At 38.4% G+C, this 21,053-nt stretch overlaps 1 protein-coding gene across 1 annotated transcript in view; it reads left to right on the plus strand.

Moving 5' to 3' along the window:
• Positions 1 to 21,053, plus strand: part of DNAH14 (dynein axonemal heavy chain 14) — a 390,714-nt gene that overhangs the window by 281,021 nt on the left and 88,640 nt on the right. The window contains 6 exon segments of the mRNA XM_042445585.1: positions 698 to 891; positions 8,588 to 8,716; positions 12,184 to 12,324; positions 15,795 to 15,962; positions 17,010 to 17,180; positions 20,694 to 20,861. Of these exon segments, the coding sequence (XP_042301519.1) occupies positions 698 to 891; positions 8,588 to 8,716; positions 12,184 to 12,324; positions 15,795 to 15,962; positions 17,010 to 17,180; positions 20,694 to 20,861 (971 nt within the window).

Consider the following 21,053-nt stretch of genomic DNA (forward strand, 5'->3'; position numbering starts at 1 on the left):
CTCTCTCTCTGCACCTCTCCCATGGTGATGCTAAGGTCATGCAATAAATAATAATAATAATAATAATAATAATAATAATAATAATAATAATAATAATAATAGTAATTGGCAAGGAGAGTGCAGAATATCCATGAATGAGAGAGTGTGACTTACCCAATGTCACCCTGTGGATTTACATGGCTGAGCTGGGATTAGAACTCTAGCCTCCCAGTTCACCATAGAAATTCACTGGCTGACCTTGGGCTAGTCACTTGCTCTCAACTTCAACTCCAACTCCTAGGTATTCCTTCATGGTAGGTTTTATCCATGGCAGAATTCATGCCATCGCACCCCACTCTGCTCCTTCTTGAGGATTCCTGCTTGGCAGAAGAGCATTGCCACTTGGCACCCCACCCCTCCCCTTCTCATCTGTGAGGGTCACACTGTCTCAGCTTCAGGGGCATCCCATGGCAAAACTCCTCTTTATGTCAAGAAAACCCTCGGTTTTAAGTGTAGAGAAAAGGGCTGCCCTAACTATGTTTAAACTTCTCCTTGCTGACCTGACCAACATCAGAACAGTGCTCTGAGGGGCTTAAACTAATCTGGAACCCTGGTGGCACAGTGGTTAAATGCCGATACCACAGCTATCAATAGGTTATAACAATGAGAAAAATGTTTATTAATATGTGGAACTGTAACTATTGATTTTGTATATAAGTTTCAGCTCTGAATCTGGTCTTAGCAAGAGAAGAACCTGATCTAGAAGGGCCATCTTCAGAAAGTACAAGAAGTACTATTATTTCTAAATTACAGTTGGGTGCCCGTACCAGTGCTGCCCAAACAAAGGGATGGATTCTTCAGAAATTAATACTCAAAAGTAAAGACATCTTGGGTGCACCACACTCTAAACAGGTAAAATTCAAAAGAAAAGTTATTTGGGGAATGTAACTGGAAATATACTGTGAATCATTAATTATGATATATGTCAAGTGGGAATTTGTTCACTCTGCATTTCAGAGAACTAACTTGGCCAGCATTTCCTTGAATATCCTATTATATTTCTATAAGTTTAATAATAAGTTGCTAAATTTAATAATTTCTATAACTTTAATAAGCTAAAGATAAATAAATGTCTTTCATTAAAACTGAGAAAGAATTTCATTTGCTGAATGAAGCATTAATTAATTCACTGATTACATTATTGATGTAATCCCGCCTCGATCCATGGGAGAAGTGGGAAATATAAATACATTATTATTATTATATTATGTAGTTTTTGAAAGAAATGAAATTTACAGATAATTGCATATTTCATTTCACTGTTGTGCCACCTGATTTTCTCACATTATGTTATTGGCTGCTTTAAAAGAGTGTGTGTATGTGTATTGCAGAAATAGGTTGTAATTGCCTTCACCAATGTGTCCCTTTCCAGATACATTTGCCTACAAAACCCACAATTAACTTTTGTCATGGTCTACTACATCTCTTTTCTCTTCCTTCCTTCCTTCCTTTCTTCCTTTCTTCCTTCCTTCCTTCCACCACTTCCCCCCTCCCTTCCTCCCTCCCTCCCTTCAAAATGTATATTGTCCTCTCATCTGTCAAAACCCTTGCATTAATATTCTGGACTGGAAAAGGTAAATAAGGTGCAATGTGTTGATTCCTGTTAGAAGACACTGAAATACAACAATAAGTAGTTTCAAAGACCAGTTGATAATCAGAAATATTTTCAGTTTCTCTGAGTAGAACATGTTTCAGCACTATTTAATAATTGCATCCACAAGCTCCTCGTTCACCATGGGGCATTTCATGCTACATCATCATAGCACTATGACTATATTTTAACTTTCATAGCAACATCCTATGGAATCTTGGGATTTGCAGTTCAGGGAAGGTTACTTAAAATTCTCAGCCAGAGAGCTCTAGTGTCCCCAAACCCCAAAATTCCATTAGATGTTGCAATATCAGTTAAAGTGGAATCATAAAGCTATAATTGTGTGGTGTGATAGTGCCCTTAGAATGAAACCAGGTGAATTAGCATGAAACTAGTTAAATTTCATCACTTATCTATGCTAGTGGGTGCCTTTAACCAACAATTTAGCTTAACTCTTTTTGAGGAGTGGATAACAAACTAATTAAATCTAACTAGTTATTTCCAAGCTTTCATTAGATATAATTCTTCAAATATTTAAATTGTGTCCAAATGCAGTTCTGAATGCAGAAATATAAACTGCATGTAAAAATGCATGTTTGAAGGTAGTGCCTTTTAAAAGGTATACTTGTAAGAGAAAATACATATAGAAACAAAATATTATGTGAGAAAATAAACTCAGAATACATATTTCAGGGTTGTTTTTTTAGGGAGTGGGGGGACTGGGAAAGAATGAACTTGTGAATAAGCCCATGCAATTCATATTCAGCCCAGGCATAGATTGATCATATTTTTAATATATATATTTCAATTGTTTTGGTTCTATGGCATCATTCATAACAATCTTACTCTCCAGATACAGTGATACATAAGGTAATATGTGATATTAAAGTATATGAAAACATCCAGTGGTAATGGTGTTGGCCATATAGCAAATCCAATAACAAAAAAAAAATCCATCAAACAGTGATACGTTTATTGGGACAACCAAAATGCACAATATATATTGTAAACTTTCAAAGCGCCACTGGCTTCTTCATCAAGCAAGGTGTTAAAAACCATACAGGAGACTCTATCTATCTAACTTATCTATCTATCTATCTATCTATCTATCTATCTATCTAATCTTTATTAGTTTTTTAAAAGAATTCATTAAAAACATAAACAATCCAAAAGCAAAAAATATATGACATAAGCCAATATTACATGTAGCTCATAAAGAATAATAAACAAAAAGTTTCATATTATATTCTTCTGCTTCCTTCTTTCTTTTGAAATTTGTCTATTGACTTACATTAGTATCTCCCAATAATGTAAACTATATATCAATTAAAGTTATATTAAACTTAAACATACTTCATCTAACAAGAAGTATTCATGATCTTTGCATGATTGTAATACTCATCCGATTCTAATATATTATTATTATTATTATTATTATTATTATTATTAACCTTTATTTATAAAGCGCTGTAAATTTACACAGCGCTGTACATACAGTCTTTATAATTAGACAGTTCCCTGCCCTCAGGCTTACAATCTAAAAAGACATGATACAAAAGGAGAAGGGAGTGGTGGCGGGGAAGGGGATGAAGGCCAGCAGTTCTACTCTACCTCCGAGGTCTGGACCAATGGAGATGGACTGGAAGGAGGGCTTCGCTTCTTAATGGATGGTTAATCTTCTACCAGGGAGGCTTGATGGAGCTAGCCTGCCTCTCTAGTAGGATAATACATATAAATACATAGCAATACAGGAAATGATTAAAAAAACAGACAATAAAAGAACATCAAATAGCAAGTGACAATTATGCAATGCCTGGGAACGCTTCTCTGAACAGGATGGTCTTCAACTCTGTTTTGAAGCTGGTTAAAGAAGTGATGGCTCTTGCTCGTGGGGGAAGAAGGTTCCAGGAGTGAGGGGCAGAGAGTGAAAAGGGGCGAATCCGAGATGGGGCAGAGGAAATCCTGGGCTGGGACAGCCGACCTTGACTACCAGAATGGAGGGCCCGAGTGGGAAGGTGAGGAGAAAGAAGGTCAGATAAGTAAGGAGGGGCCAGCCCATGGAGAGCTTTAAACGTCGACAGCAGGAGCTTATACAGTGGTACCTTGGGATACGAAATACCCAGGTTACGAAATTTTCGGGATACGAAAAAATCCCATAGGGAATCATTGTTCCGGGTTACGAATGTTTTTTCGGGTTACGAAAAAACTTTTGGTGCTTTTTCCGGCTTTTTCGCACGGAATCGCGGCTTTTCCCCATTAGCGCCTATGGCAATTCGGCTTACGAAGGCTTTTCGGGTTATGAACGGTGCCACGGAACGAATTAATTTCGTAACCCGAGGCACCACTGTACTGAATGCGGAAAGGGAGCGGGAGCCAGTGAAGGGATGCCAACATAGGAGAGATGTGGTCAGAGCGGTGGGCGGATGTGATAATGCGAGCAGCTGAATGCTGGTCAGAAATTAAAGGAAGGAGGTGAGAAAGAGGAAGCCCAGCCAGGAGGATGTTACAGTAATCAAGTTGTGAGACCACTAGAGCATGGACCAGGATCTTGGCAGTAGAGGTGGAAAGATATGGTCGGATTTTGGCAATATTGTACAAAAAGAGTCTACAAGCCTTGGCTGTAGTCTGGATCTGAGGGATACATGACAGAGAAGAATCAAAGATAAAACCAAGACTGCGGGCTTGCTGAACTGGTTGAATAGAAATGTTGTCCACAGAGACAGAAAAGGAGTGTTGAAGGGTGGACTTAGGAGGAAAGACAAGAAGCTCCGTCTTGGACATGTTGAGCTTAAACGCCGGTGGCGCGTCCACTGCGAGACAGCTGTGAGACAAGACGAAACTTGCTGTTCAAGCCTTGGAGAATGGGTCAGGGGTGGAAAGATACAACTGGGTGTCATCGGCGTACAGATGGTAGGAAAAACCAAAAGAGGTAATGAGTTTTCCTAAGGACAGTGTGTAGAGAGAAAACAGTAGGGGACCCAGAACAGATCCCTGGGGAACTCCAACAGATAAGGGAACAGAGGGTGAAGACTGACCACCTGTGACCACTGCAAAAGATATGCCTGACAAATAAGATCTAAACCAGTCGAGAACAGAGTCTGAAAACCCAAGGCCAGAAAGTATATCAATTAGAAGGCAGTGATCAACGGTTTCAAAGGCTGCAGACAGATCAAGAAGGATGAGAACAGAGTAAAGGCCATTAGCCTTGGCCTGTAAAAGTTCATTTGAGACCTTAGTGAGAGCTGTCTCTGTAGAATGCCTTGGGCGGAAACCAAACTGAAAGGGATCGAGGATGGAGTTGGCTTGGTTTATTCTCAAGACAGCGAGAATAAACAACCCGTTCCAAAACTTTAGAAAGAAAGGGAAGAAGAGAAATCGGACGATAGCTAGACAAAGAGGAGGGGTCAAGAGAAGGTTTTTTTCAGAATTGGGGAAATGAGAGCATGTTTGAAGTCCGACGGGAAGGAGCCTGTAGAGAGAGAGAGATTGAAGATATGGAGAAGCGAGGGCAGAAGAGAGGGAGTTATGGAAATTAGAAGACGAGTAGGAATTGGATCAAGAGAACAGGTTGCAGGTTTGGAAGAGTTCAGAAGTGTAGAGAGTTCATCCAGAGAAGCAGGAGGAAACACAGAAAATTTTTTAGGCGAGGGCAATAGAAGATTATGAGCAGAAGAAGAATCAGGAGGGACTATCTCAGAGCGAATAGTAATAATCTTTGAGATGAAATAATTAGCAAAGTCGTTAGGAGAGAATGATGAAGAGACAGGAGGAGTGGGAGGTTTAAGCAAAGAGTTGAAGGTGGAGAACAAACGCTGTGGGCGCCTCTCATTGGCAGAGATCAATTATTTGTAATAATTTTGTTTTGCTATAGACAGGGCGCGTGAGAAGGAAGAAAGAACAAATTTGTAATGAATAAAGTCAGCCCACTGTTTGGACTTTCTCCAAAGACGTTCGGCTGCTTTAGAGCAGGACCGGAGAAACTTGATAATGGGGGTAAGCCAGGGCTGAGGCCTAGTCTTAGAGGAAGAAGTGCGTACAGAGACAGGGGCAAAGCTGTCAAGAGTCGAGGAAAGACTGGAGTTAAATAAAGACATTGCTGAATCAGCAGAATCCCCAAGATTTAGGAAAGAGAGAGATGAATCCAGGGTCTGACCAAGATGGTTAGAGTTAACAGATTGAAGATCACGAAAATGGCATTGAACAGTATGATGAGGAGGTGGAGTATAAGTAAGAACACAGGAGATTAAATGATGGTCAGATAGTGGAAAGTCAAGTGCCAGGTAGTCAGAAATGGCGCAGTTTGCAGCAAGAACTAGGTCAAGACAGTGACCAAGAGAATGAGTTGAAGAGTTGGAGTGTGGTTGGAGGCCAAAAGAAGCTAGGAGAGAGTTAAAGCGAGCCGTTGTAGGGTTATTGGAATCGTCAACGTGGATATTAAAGTCACCTAGGATCAAAGTGGGGACTGAATCTGAAAGACAGAATGTCAGCCATGATTCAAAGTCTGTGAGGAACTGTAAATATAGTAAATATCATTATCCCCATTTTCATTATCCTTTTAGTTATTCCAGACCGATCATAAAGTCCTTTCCCCATTTTGTTTTCAGAACTTTAATCAGTGGGCTCCATTGTTTTACAAATTTACTCACAGATTTCTTTTGAATTAAATGTTTTAGTTTATCAGTTTCTATAATCTCATACAGTTTTATCAACCAATCATTCGGATTTGGTATTATTTTTTGTTTCCATTTTTGTGCATAAATTATTCTTCCCACCAAAATCATATAGAACATCATTGCCCCATATTTTTGTTCCAATTTTTCATCTGGGATTATATTCAGTAAATAGATTTTTCTGTCCTTATCTAATTTTATTTGTAAGATAGTTTGTATTAATTTATGTATTTTATTTCAATATTTTCTTGCCATCACTTGCTATTTGAGATTAGAGACAGCGGTGTAAATGGTGTTTCTCAACCATGTAAAAAGTACATGCAATGCACAGGGACGGGTCTCACTGTTTAACATTTGAGGCTACTGAACAATGCACACATGCTTCCAGTATTGCAGTAGATGGTTCCCCCACATAGTATCAAATAGTCATCACTTTGAGCTCCTGTTTATATATTCCTAGGAATAATCTGGTTGCTCAAATGTCATTCTCAATTCTATCTTCAGCTTTCACCTACAAGAGTATGGTGGATTGCCTGCCATGGTAATAATACTCATCCCCTCCACTGTTGTGCCTCTAGTAAAGTTACACAACTGTGAAATGTACATAGTCACTTACCATTGAAAATGTTATTGGACATGGAAAGGTACCAACCAAACAGTCCAAATAATACACGGCCTTCGATACCATAGACCATGGTATCCTTCTGGAACGCCTGAGAGAGTTGAGTATTGATGGCACTGCATTGCAGTGGTTCCAATCCTACCTCCCGGCTAGATTCCAGATGGTGTCACTTAGGGACAGTTATTCGGCCAAGAGGGAGCTCAAATTGGGTATCCCTCAAGGTGCAATTCTGTCCCCAATGCTATTTAACATTTACATGAAGCCGCTGGGCAAGATGATCTGGAGACATGGGGCGGGGTGCTATCAGTACACTGATGACACCCAAATATATTTCTCTATGACTCGGACTGATGTAGTGACTAAGGATGGCATCTCCCCTCTGAATGCCTGTCTTGGGGCGGTAATGGACTGGATGAGGGGAAACCGACTCAAGGTGAATTCAGGTAAGACAGAGGTACTCGCCATAGGAAATCCAGATCCAGGAATTGAGTTATGTCAGCCAGTTCTGGATGGAGTCACACTTCCCCGGAAGGACTCTGTCCGCAGTCTGGGGGTGCTCCTTGACCTGTCGCTTCACTTGATTGCTCAGGTGGATGCGACAGTCAGGAGCACCTGCTATCAGCTTCAGCTGATATGTCAACTGTGTCCCTTTCTGAAACTGGGAGACCTTGAGACAGTAGTACATGCACTGGTAACCTCTCGATTGGACTTCTGTAATGCGCTCTACTTGGGACTACCCTCGTGCCAAGTTTGGAAACTTGAGCTGGTACAAAACACGGCAGCAAGGTTGATCACAGGTACTTCTCGTAATGACCATATAACACTTGTCTTGAAGTCCCTTCACTGGTTGCCAATTAGTTTCCGGGCAAGGTACAAGGTGTTGGTTATTGCCTTTAAAGCCCTATATGGCTTGAGACCAGAATACTTAAGGAATTGCCTTCTCCTGTACTGTCCGTCCCGCACACTAAGGTCCTCGAGAAAGAACCTACTTCAGTCGAAAAAATCTAGGCTGATTTCAGTAACCCAGAGGGCCCTCTCTACTGCTGCTCCAGAGCTATGGAATGACCTGCCAGAGGAAATCCATCATATTTCCACTCTCACAGCCTTTAAGAAGGCTCTTAAGACGAATCTCTTCCGGCAGGAATTCCCAATTTAATTCCTCTCCACGTATACTATGATCTATGTTGGCTGCCTACCTATTATTTGCCCTTTTTAAAGATATTGCATTTAACTGTTTTTAAATTGTGATAGTTTAATTGTAATTTTAGTATTGGGAGGGGGGTTGGGAAGAGACTAAATTTGGATTTTATTGTATTCCATGTATTTTTACAGTTATAACCTGCCTGGATTCCTCATGATTGGGCAGGCTATGAATAAAGTTGTTGTTGTTGTTGTTGTTACATCAAGCAGGGCTTTGTCACAGCCAATTACTGATATGAAGATTATGATTTGGATACTGTCTAGGACATCTTTGGAAGGAGTAAATACTTATATGTGCACACTCCTTACTGAGTCATGGCCATTATTTGTAGAAAATGAAGATACATACATTTAAAGTCTTTCATATATTTCTTGAATATTCATGAAAATGAATATATGTTAGCCATGCATTTAACATTTTTATACGTGTACATAACATGTTGTTTGTAAAATTCTTATTTTAAGGTGCTACTTTTTATTGATGATTTGAATATGCCAATACCAGAAGAATATGGGTCCCAGCCACCACTTGAGCTAATCCGACAATTTCTAGATCTGGGAGGATTTTATGATACCAGGCACCTTGAATGGAAAGTATGTCATAATGTGAATAAGATTTCCCTTATTATTTCTATTTTTTGTTGAATATTTAATCTAAAATTTTAATTTTATTACCTTTGTCATAAATTGCCATATTCCATTACTATATGCTGTCATATTTATAACCAATAAATCTGAGGGAATTTCAACTAGCTCAGTTGTGGCTGGGTTACTTCAGCCCTGAGATTCATCTCTACGTTTATGGAGGTCAGAGAGAAAAAACTGCAGTGGTCAATTCTCTAAGGTTATATTTTATATATTTTATTAAAAGAGGTTAACACACACATTGAAGTCACACACTCACACAAACGCACAAGAAGCTGAGGAATAAAGGTGTTAGCATGGAGCAGAGGAGGCCTGACAAATGGTGATAGGAAGGCTGCTCTGGTAGTTGTGTCTTGAAGCATGGTATTGGGTCTCATTCGCTCCTGGGCACAGAGGCGTGGTGAGCAATGAAGAGTCTAATCGGAGAGATGAGTGACAGAGTGTCTGCCTACAATCCAAATAGTCCACGGAACAGTGGAAAGTTGGGGTTTAAATAGGCAATTTGTAGCCTGGGGCAAGTCCAGACATCCCCTGACCAATTAATCTGAATTGAATGAGGTAACCCTGAGCAGTAGGGACTTGCGAGGTGAGAACTGGGATGCAAAGACAGATTCCTGCTTTAGATAGCCCACAGGATCTGATAGACAAGAACAAATATTGTCCTGGAATGGTATATTGTTTCATGATAGGCTTTTTCTTACCTCCCGTGACAGCTGAACGGGAGTCATATTTCTCTGGCAACTCCTAAGCTAATCGACATGAGCCTCACGCTTGGAATCCTTGGAATCCACATATAGGGTCATGGAGAGGTGAATGTCACCCAATATTTGATATTAAAAGAGAGATAGCCATATGCTTTTAATGTATTAGATAAACACTGTTAGTTTCTGAGAGAAATAAGTAGATTTTTATAATTTATAAGTACATGTTATTTTTAAAGTATTTCCTTGAAGTTTTAAAATCTTTTATTTTATTTTTCCTTATTTTCCTTTATTTTTCTTTCTTTATCTTCTTGACCAACCCACTCTGCTGAAATCATATTCCTTTTGTACCAGAAACTGATATTGTTTCTATACTTTGCCTACCCCCATCATTGTATTAACAGATAATCATCGGCATGATGGATCATTCTTCTCTTTTCTTTTGCTCCCTTGCACTCCTCTACATAGCCCAAGAACCTGTTACACAGAGCTTTTCAGATCACCAGAGCCAGTTTTGGAGATGCACGGAAGGCTCCTTAAAGGAGGATCACTAGTTCTCCTGGTTCTGTTGTTTGTGCTAGGTCCATCATCACAATGGTTTCCCACAGGAGCATATATCATATTTCCAGTTCTGTAATGTTATCTCTCTTATTAGATATATTTTAATTTTTTAAAAATTCTTACTGTAAAGTTTTAAAAACTTATTTTTACTGTTTTTTATCTTGTGAGCCACTTTGGGTCTCTTTCTGGGAGAAAGGTGGCATAAAAATGAAATAAATATAATAAATAATAAAATAAGTAACACCAGTGTTCAGATAACCAGTGTAATTCTCTGGGACATATATTCTTTCTGTGTAGTTCCTTGTCATTCGCAAAAATAGCTCTTGCACCTTTGCAGATCCAGAAGTCAAACATAGCATAGCTGAATGATTATCTGCATGTGTCTTAGCCTTTTCCCCTCATTTCTTTTTACCCACTACATAAGCAGCATCAGCAGGAACATTTTTTTAATTACAGTTTTCTAGGACCAGTTTTCTAGGCTGAATGAGGAAGTGGAGCAGGACTGTTTCTTGATAATTACATAACTTGGTGTCATCACAGATTGAGCATGTATTTTCTTATAATTATTTGACAGCTAGAATTCTGTTGATGACCTAAGTTGGTACAAATCACTTTTTCACCTAGGCATATCAGTAGGGAGTGGGGGCAGTGAAAACCATCTTCTTCTGGATATAAAGAAGTCCTGCTGGCTCCTAAGCAGCTCAGGATCTGCTTAGGATCCTGATGGAGATGGCTTTTGCCGCTATCCCCTCCCCCCATCTTGTAATGTCTGTGACTCTTTTTTTCTCTGCCAGTGAGCCCTCTTTTCTGTTGCCTCCTTCTCTTCTGCCAGCATATTATGTCTTCTTAACTAGACTTTCCAGATGCTGTGGATGCTTTTATGCCAAGGTTTGTAGAGACAAAAAAAAACAGAGATGAAATTGTGCTCTCTAGAACCCAAACATCTTTTCAGAAAGTTGATTCCTATCAAAATTGAAAAAGTCAGAGGAGCCTGGTTCCTAGAGGAAGATGAATTGAAAGACATATCAATTTGGAGAATAAACAGACTGTAGTTCTTGAAGTAACATATGAAAGTTGACTTACTAAAGTATAATGTTATTTTGTTGTTGATAATTCTTCCTCAGAACTGAACTGATAGATATGGTAGGCTGCCAGCACATTCATGAATACAGTAAATTCCATTGAACACAGTGGCATTTACTTCTAAATAAACATGCATGGGGTTGGGGTAAATAGCATCATAATGTATGAAATCTTGGAGTTTAACTATATACAGTCATGGTATTTGTTGTTGTTGTTGTGTGATAAACCCATTTGTTTAAACCAGCCCTTCTCATATACAAAGGAAATTAGTGAAGTTTAAAAGCTCTGATTTCTGATGGACAAACTAAGGTGAAATAAGCATGAATGCATGGAGGGCTCATTTTTCATTCTCTCCTAGTGATTTGCTTCAAAAAGTAAACAATCCCCCTTTTCTGTTTATACATGATTTAGGCAGAATTAAATTTAAAAGAGTTTGCTGTTGCTTTTTGTGTAGCTCTGAGATTGCCAAAATCTGGTTACCTGTTTTTGAGGAGAACTGTTCTGTTATGTAATGGAGTATTTAATTTTGTTCATAAATCTTAATGAATCTGGAAAGTTTCTTGGTTAAATTAATTGCTGTAATTGCTGTGTTTATTCTGTCCCTCTAACATAAGCACGTATGCCCTTATTCTGAATTGGGACCTATGGGGGCAGTAATTAAGCTTTCCTCTATCTCTAGGCGTTTAAAAACAAAAGAACCTCCATTGGTACCAATGGTGTTTCCCATTGTTTTACTTGCTGTTCTGTGTGAATTTTTAAAACAAAAATGCATGCATGTACTTATCCCAGATTAGGGCTACATTTACTTACTTTGTACATTTAAATATAGTTGATCTTAAAGCACACATTTGCAACATAGAATATAATCTAACCTCTCAATTATTTGTATTTTAATTGTTCTTCTATTACAAGGGGTTCTTAGTTGCCATACAAACAGATTATGTGTTTGTTTTGCATCTGAACATTTCTAAAAAACATAGACTTCCTTACAATTTACTGGAAACTGGTGAAATTTTCAGAATGTTTTTAATTCAGTTTTTTTTAAATGACTCCCTTTCTTTCTCTACACAGCATATTCAAGATGTTTCTTTGGTTGCATGTTGTACACCCCCCAGTGAGGGAAGTAATGACATTAGTGCTCGTCTTCTAACACATTTTTGTACATTACTTTTGCCTGCAACATCTTTACAATCTTTGCAGCGTATTTTCCAGGTAATAGTAGAACTTGGAGTGTTACTTTCTTGCACTTTGGTTGTCCTTATGCTTTTGTTGTTGTTGTTGTTGGGTGCCTTTTGTACATTCTTACGCTTTTGTTGTTGTTGTGTGCCTTCAAGTCCTTTCCAGCTTATGATGACCCTAAGGCAAACCAATCATGGGGTTTCCTTTGCAAGTTTTCTCAGAGACGGTTTGCCATTGCCATCCTCTAAGGCTGAGTGTGACTTGCCCAGGGTCAACCAATGGGTTTCCATGACTGAGCTGGGATTTGAACCCTGGTCTCTAGAGTCATAGTCCAGTGTGCAGACCACTACACCACAGTGGTGAATTTACTCATTTTTAATCATTTAACAGATATTTATTTGTTACTATTATGACAATACAGAAATGGAATACTTTTACTATTGCTCTATTGTGCAATTCAAAAAATACAAGAGGTACAGGAAAATGCCTCTCGTTTACCCAAATTTGTTTTTGTATATGCCTTCAAATCATTTCTGACTTATGGCAATCCTAACACAACTTGTGGTTTTCTTGGCAAAGTTTGTTCAGAGATATTGCCTTCCTCAGAGATTGAGAATATATAACTTGTCCAAGATCACCCAGTGGGTTTCCATGGCCAAACAGTGATTCAAACTCTGGTCTTCTAGAGTCTCAGTCCATTACTCAAACTACTACACTGCCAATTCATATATGTATTGCATCTTGGAAATTCTGAGGAAAATTGCAAAAATACATTGTAATGTAATTCTTCCCTTGCAACTTCTTTCCACTTGGGTGCCTTGAATTATAAACTTTGCAAGCAATCCAATTGGAGATGACATTTCCATCTTTTTCAAATATTCAGTTACTGATGCATTTTCAAAGTCCCTATGATTTTGAGCAGCCATGAACTAACTGAGTTCATTGCAGTCTCTGGCAGTACAGTAGTAAACTATCTGAAACCAGGGGTGAGATGCAAAGGTATAGGAATGTTGTGTCAGTTAACACAAGGTCGGAAATACTGTAATAGGGATGTGTTAAGAGCTTAGACCAAGAACAGAACAAGGTTGACAGTGAGATGGTCAATCAGAATCAAGAGATTCAAGGGGCTGAACAACAAACAAGGTCCTAAAAACACTTCAGGTCATAAAAGGGAGTCAGAAGTTATGAAAAGAGAAATAATTGCTCAGAGTCTGGAACAGCTTTGTTTCCAACGCTGTTCAGAACTGCTTATACAGCTGAAGAGTCCTAGCCTACCCAACCTCCTAGCTGATATCAGTCAAGATCTTCCTAGATGTTCTACACATTGTGTAGATGTTCCACACATTGAAGGCTGGTGGTGGCTGATTCTTGTCCTTTTATTCTAGTAAACTATTTCACACAGCAGAAAGAGGCCTGGTTCTTCAGCTGTCTAGCTGCATGGCAGCTGAGTCTTCTCTTTTTTCATGCTGGCCAACTATGGCTTGTTCTTTATCTGATGTGGAGTACTGTAGAGAAAGTATGAGAAGTCAGCTTGGCAAGACAATCTCCTATAGGGTATAACATATAGAGTACAAGATATAATATAGAAAGCTGTGTGTATTAGTGTGTGTGTGTTAGTTTGGGGGGAATAAAGAGACAGGCTAGTTCCAAGCTGAAAACCTACTCAAATGTGAACATGGGGGCTCTACAGACCACCCCTAAGGGGTGGCAGGATGCCGCTTCTTTCTTGGCTGGATAGGGGCTGTGGAAACCTCACACTGCAGCCCCGATCTGGCCTTTTTGCACCCTCCAAAGGGCACTATAGCTGCAGTAGCTTGGCTGTATGGTGCCCCTTTGGCACTGCATCATCTGGATGCAGCGCCAGAGGTGCGCCACATGCCATCTGGGGTGGCGTGCGGCATCATAGCGCCTAAGGGTGAAGTCAGGGCATGCGGCATCAGGATGCTGTTCCCTGACTCTACCCACAGGCTGGCCTTTCAGGCCGGTCTGTATAGAGAGAAGAGCCTGTTTTTCTATCAGCACTGAGTTATCAAACTGTCTTGACTGCTTATAAACCTCCTTGCAGGTGCACTGACTGATGCAATCAGGATGGTAGGCACCTGTATATGGAGTGATGTCGTATCTAAGAACTCTGCTTTGATTGGATAACATAAACAGGGCACCGTTGGCATCTTTGTTTTGATTGGATCAGATAAAGCAGCTGATAGGCTGGGCAGAGGTTAGGGAGAGAATAACAGAAGCCAAGAGGAGATGATAATTAGATTGCTTTGTCAGTCTGGTGGTATAAAAGTATGAATATGAGATTTAAAAACAATTAAACAATTTATAAATTTAAAACATTAAACAATAAAAATATTAAAATTAATTAAAAAACTATATACAATCCTTAAAAACAGCACCGCACAACAAAACAACAGAAAAAGTTTTTGACCTACCAATGGAAGAAGAACAAGGACAGAGCCATCCTGGCCTCTCTAGAGAGGGAGTTCCAAAGTCTGGGCACAGCCACTGAAAAAGCACTCACCCTTGTTCTTACCAAATGAGCCTGAGAAGGTGGTAGGAAAGAGAGAAGGGTCTCTCCAGGTGATCTTAAAGCTCTAATCGACTCCCAAAGGGAAATATGTAGTCCCGCTAATGAAATTGGCATTGCCTGTCCAATTCAGAATGTTGATGGATGTTTGAGCATTCTTTTGAGTATGTATATTAGCTCTACCAAGAAATCTGTAAATAAGCTTGTTATCGTAGGCGATCTACCAACGTTGTGGTGGTGCATATGTATTTAAGAGTACTAATTTCCAAATATCTAAAATAGATTGATTTAATAATAATAATAATAATAATAATAATAATAAAATTTATTTCTATACCGCTTTTCCGCAGTGATCAAAGCAGTGTACATAGTAAAATTATTAAAACAACATAAAATTAAAACCACATTACATTAATTACAATATACAATTAAAATCCAATTCATAGGTGTATGTAAGTGAGAGGGAGAAGGGGATCGAACATAACTTCAGTGTACATGGGGGAATGCTTGGTTAAAGAGAAAGGTTTTAAGTCTCTTTTTAAACAGTTCAAGGGAGGTAATGAGACGGAGCTCCTCGGGAAGACTATTCCAATGCTTGGGAGCCATTACTGAAAAGGCCCTCTGAGAAGTAGTAACATATCTTGAAGTAGGGACTTCGAGCAAGTACTTTCCGGTTGTTCTGAGAGTGCGGGGCGGATTATATGGGGAGATGTGGTCCTTCAAGTAACTCTGGCCCAAGCCATGTGGGGCTTTATAGGTAATTACCAACACCTTGTATTGCGCTCGGAAGCAAATAGGCAGCCAGTGAAGATCTTTTAAGATTGGTGTTACGTGGTCAAACCTGGAACGACCGGTGACCAATCTGGCGGCCATGTTTTGTACTAATTGAAGCTTCCGAGTTTAGTATGTGCTTACTTACTGAAATGAAACATTTTGTAGAGAATTGTTTAAAATTATATTTTTTTTCTTATAGGTCCGTCTAGGAACATATTTTTACAACAACAGATTCATGGTTGAAGTTCAGAAATGCAAGGACTACTTAACATGTTCATCTATTGCTTTGTACTATAGAATGTTTCATAAAATGCGTCCAACTCCAGCTAAATGCCATTACACATTTAACTTGAGAGATCTTTTCAAAGTGAGTGGAACTGACAAAGTGTTCAAGCTCATTATAACAATACAGTCGCCCCTCCAAGTCCGCAGACTTGGAAATCTGTGGAGGGGTGACCACCATTAACGTTAATGGGCATGCGCCCTGCATGCACACGCCCCATTCAAGCCTATGGGGCTTGAGTATGCATGCATTTTGGAACTTGCAGGGGAGGGGGTCTGGAACAGATCCTCCACGAGTTCCATGGGTCAACAGTACTTTTCAATTTATTCATCTGTTGAAGACACATACAAACTTAGCTATAATCTTTAACATATGGCAGAAATCAGAGAAGAGTAGCAAAGCTGTAAAAAGGATGAATGTTGTATTTGTTAAAATTTGATAAAATGTGATGTGTTGAGGATATTGAAGAAAGGGATATATGGCCACGCTTCAGTTAACAAAGCCTCTGACAAAGAAGATCCTTTTTACAAAATCTTTTTACACCTGCCTAGTGCCCCCTTTTCTTCTTCATCCTCAGATTTTAGCTATTCAGGTTCTAAAGCTGCTCTGAGAGCCTTTAGGGCTGAAGGGTGGGGTATAAATACCGTAAATAAATTAATAATAATAAATAAAGTTAGTTAAGTTTTTGTATGTATGCTTCAACCTCTTGAGCTGTGACACAGTGTTGGCTTGTGAGGTTGCTGTCCCATAAAGGAAGACACAAAACTTAATTGATTGTTTCTGTCTATCTGTTTGAATGAAATGGGAAGAGCAACCCGTCCACAGGGTGTTCTTCTGCTACTGGAGAAAAAGATGGTATCACAGTAATTCAAAAATTCTGCTACTGATGTTTATACCCTGTCATTTACTGTGGCTATCAGGATTCCCTGAGTAGGTTTACAAAATGGTTTAAAAGATGCAAATATTGCAAAACATCAGTACAACCTGAAATTAAATAAATAAAAACTATTTATTTAAAACAATGGAAAACTTTTAACAGAATAAAATAATGGGAAATAATGGGAAATGTTTAACAGAAATATGAACCATGTCTTAGTCCAAAACATTAATCCCTCTTGAAATTTTTAACAGGTGCTTGAAGGGTTGCTCCAAGCCCATCGATCTGTCATTGTCTCAAAAGAAACAACAGCTTTGTTTTTTGTGCATGAAGCAGCCCGTGTTTTTCATGATCGCTTGATTGATTCTTCAGAAAAAGAGATTTTCTACCACTTTCTTTCCAATGAGCTCAATAATTATTTTAAGGTAAGTCTACTTAGGTTTGTGTGTACATGTGTGTGTGTGAGAGAGAGAGAGAGACAGACTCTCTTTGCTTATTGGATCTCTTGAAATAAATATGTTCAAGATTTTGTAATTAATTCATTTATTGTTTTATTGTATGTATAACATATATTGTCCGCCTCATCTTTCTACCAGAATAGATGTTTGAGGGCCTTACCTATGTTTCCAATAAAATAATTGTAAATTTTCAAAATTAATTTAAAAATACATAGCACAGCCACAGATAAATACAACACGTGAGTACTTTAGCAGCATTAGCACATCTTTTGAGGTTTTTTTTAAAACAGAATCTTATTTATAAACTTCAGGGAGAACATTGCTTTCAACTGAATTATATGAATATTCCACTAAATTTAGTACATTACGTAATAAAGATTCTTGACTATGCTGTATGGCTGTCATTTGTCCCCTAAAATAAAGGGGAATATTCATAGGCAGAAATGAAATCAGCATGAAATGATTCCATTTATGTTAATATACACAGCACTCATCTTAAATGGAAGCTTAAGAAAAGAACTATATGAAAGGGCATTCATGAGTTGGGATCACTTAGAGTATTGAGAAGTATGAAATAGAAAAATCTAGACATGGTAAATCAAAAAATGTATTGTATAAACATTACAATACATGGGTTGAGCGAACTAAAGTGGATAGGAATGAGACATTGTTTTAAACAGGAAATTAAAATTTAACAGGAAACAGGGTAGCAGTAATAGTGAGGAGATGTAGCAAAAATGGAATAAAATGCAAAATCTGATTGAATGATATCACTAAGATTTCAGAAGAAACCCATCAATATATCTAGAGAGCTATTGTGGTGTAGTGGTTTGTATGTTTGATTATGATTCTGTAGATCAGGATTCAAGTCCCTGCTTAGGCATGGAAAACTACTGGGTAATTATTAGAAAATCACATTCTCTCATCCTCAGAGAACAGCAAAGGCAAAATCTTTTCTGAAAAAATATTGCCAAGAACACCCCATGTTTTTTTTCTAAACCATGGTTAGGGTTGCCATACATCAGAAAGGCACACAACAGCAGTATAACTATTATCCAGTTTTATGTTCCAGCTATGGAGACAGAACAGAAAAACATTGAAAGATTCTATACTGGAGTCTAAGAGGAAACAGATCACACACCAAAACATGACATGATAAACACAGGTGGCTGGAATGGAAAAATATGAAAGAGAGCTGATCCAAATATTGTGGGAGATTTTGGCCTATGATTTTTTTAAAAAATAAACCAAAGAGGAACTGATTGAATTTTGTGATGCCAACAGTTTTTTCATTACAAACACATTCCTCAGGCAACCAAAGAGACAACTGTGTATGTGGATGTCACCTAATAGCCAATATAGGCATTCAGTAAACTATATACTTGTAAATAGAAGAGTGAAAAGCTCAATTTTCTCTGTGAAAACAAGACCAGGAGCAGATTGTGGCACAGACCGTGAACTACTAATATAAAAAAAAAAATAGTGTAAAGCCAAAGAAGTGCATAAAAGCAATTGTTGTGCAAAAATACAACCCAAAGAACATTGCTGTAGAATTTGAAGACGTTGAAAATAATAAATCTACACTATTAAGCCTAATAGATCTGAGTCCAGAAGAACTTGGAAGCAAAACAAGGGACACTGTAAAAAGACATTATCTGCAACCAAAAAAGGAGAAAATTGTCATCTGATGACAGATTAAACTCTTCAAACAGTTAAAGACAGGTAAGAAACAAAAGTAAAAGGTGACAAAAATGGGACCACAATCCTGAATCAGTGACTTGTGCAGGTTGGTAATATAATAATTATGTAAAGAAATAAAAAGCACAAAAAAGATAGACCAAAAGACCTCTTGCACAAGATCTGAGAAACCAAAGGAAAATTCAAATCAAAAGCAGGGATGCTATTTGACCAACAGGGGAACACACTAAATGATCAAAGGGGAAAGAAAGAATGAAACAATGCATTGAAAAACTCTGTAAAAGAGATGAAAGGATGACGGATTAATTCAAGGAAGACCCTTTTGTTGATAAATCCACAATTTTAGAAAGGAAGCCTCTTTCAAAGCAATTGAGAAAATAAAAAATCAAGAAAAGATAGCGTACAAACAGAGCTAGAATTAATTTAGATTCAAACTACAATTGCTCAACATATATAGGAGAAAATTGCCAGTGGATTGGAATCATTCAATATATATTGCAATCCTGAAGAAAGGGCACACCAGGGATTTCAGTAGTCATCAGAGAATTGTATTAATCTCCCAATCAAGTAAATTAATACAAAAAAGTTTATATCACAGACTTTTATCATATATGCAGCAAAAATGGCAGCTGTTCAAGCTATGTTCAGAAAAGGAAGAAGTATTATGGCTCATATTACAAACATATATTGGATAATGAAACACATCCAACAGTTTTAGAAGAAAAGCAATGTACTTTATAGCAAAATCTTTCACTCAAAATGGGATTCAACTGGTGGTGTGCAAATACCCCTTGTGGAGCCTCCACAGAATTGTTAAGGCCTTGACAGTTATGAACAGTGGAGAGTGGGGAAGTTTAAAAGGCAAGGAGGGAAAATCTATGGAAGGAAGAGAAAAGGGATCAAAGTGACACAGAATGGATCAGGAGGGTGTGAAAGAGGAGGAGACAAGATGGTACAGTCATGGGAGCAAATGGCACTTTAACAGGCAAGGAAAAGAGGAACCAGAAGGAGAAAAGGAAAGCATGTAAGAACTGAACACAATAGAATGAGGAGAGGCAGTGGTCAGGGAAGGAAAGACAGTGAGGAAGGGAACAGAAGAAGACAAGTTTGACTGGGACAACAAACAGTATTTGCCAGCCCTAGGACAGGCACTGCAGAGGCCAGAGGGCTACCCTCTCTGTGGGATCCTAGCCAGTGACAGCCTGCAGAAGACCCCAGGGAAGAGATAGTCTGTGATCCCTTCTCATCCCCCATAAACCCCATTCAGGAGATTAGGGCAGAAGGTCCCGGGACCAAGAATGGGGCAAGGAAGAGGATGAAGCTATGGGAAGGTTGCTGAGAGAAACCCAAGTGGGAAGTGTATGAGAAGGGATTGAAAGAGAGAAGAGTAAATGTTAAAATTATGTTTGCTTTGCGGGTTTTTTGCTCCTTACTCAGAATAATAAATAAATAAAAGTTTTATTTATATACCGCCCTTCTGCAAAATCAGGGCGGTGCACAACATTCCATCAAATACAATACATATTATACATTCAAATTAAAATCCGATAAAACACTCCAGCCAGCTTGCCACTGCTGACGTAAGGAAGGAAGAGGGTGAGGTTATTCGGGGCTCGCATCAGGGTATGCCTGTTTAAATAAAAAGAAGGAAGCTTTCTGGCCAGATGAGTGACAGAATGATGGAAATATCACATCAGGAAATATTAAATCAGAAGTCAGTATATCTCTATAAATAATGTAGAACGTTGTTCTCAATTATTATTAAATTAATTATTTTTATAGATTTCTTGGACAAAAGAAAAATTGATGGAAGATTCACCGATATTTGTGGATTTTCTGGATTTAAACGCACCTGTGGAAAAGAGAATTTACAGAAACATTACCAACCAGAAGCGTCTTCTTTTGACACTAGAAGACTGCTACATGAGAATGCAGGCTATGAAGCCTGAGGTAACATAAAAAGTCTTACACTGTGATTTACGAAATTTTATTTTTTTTTAAATTTTATTTTTATTTTTTTTATTTGCAATTGCTTTTATTTTATTAAGCAAACACAAGACAATACAATGTATAATACATAAACTAAAACTTACATACGTACAAGGGACAACATAAAATAAGCAGAGTATCTAAAAGATTATT

Source organism: Sceloporus undulatus, chromosome 1 (assembly GCF_019175285.1).
Source record: "Sceloporus undulatus isolate JIND9_A2432 ecotype Alabama chromosome 1, SceUnd_v1.1, whole genome shotgun sequence".
In the NCBI taxonomy this organism is placed as follows: Eukaryota; Metazoa; Chordata; class Lepidosauria; order Squamata; family Phrynosomatidae; genus Sceloporus; species Sceloporus undulatus.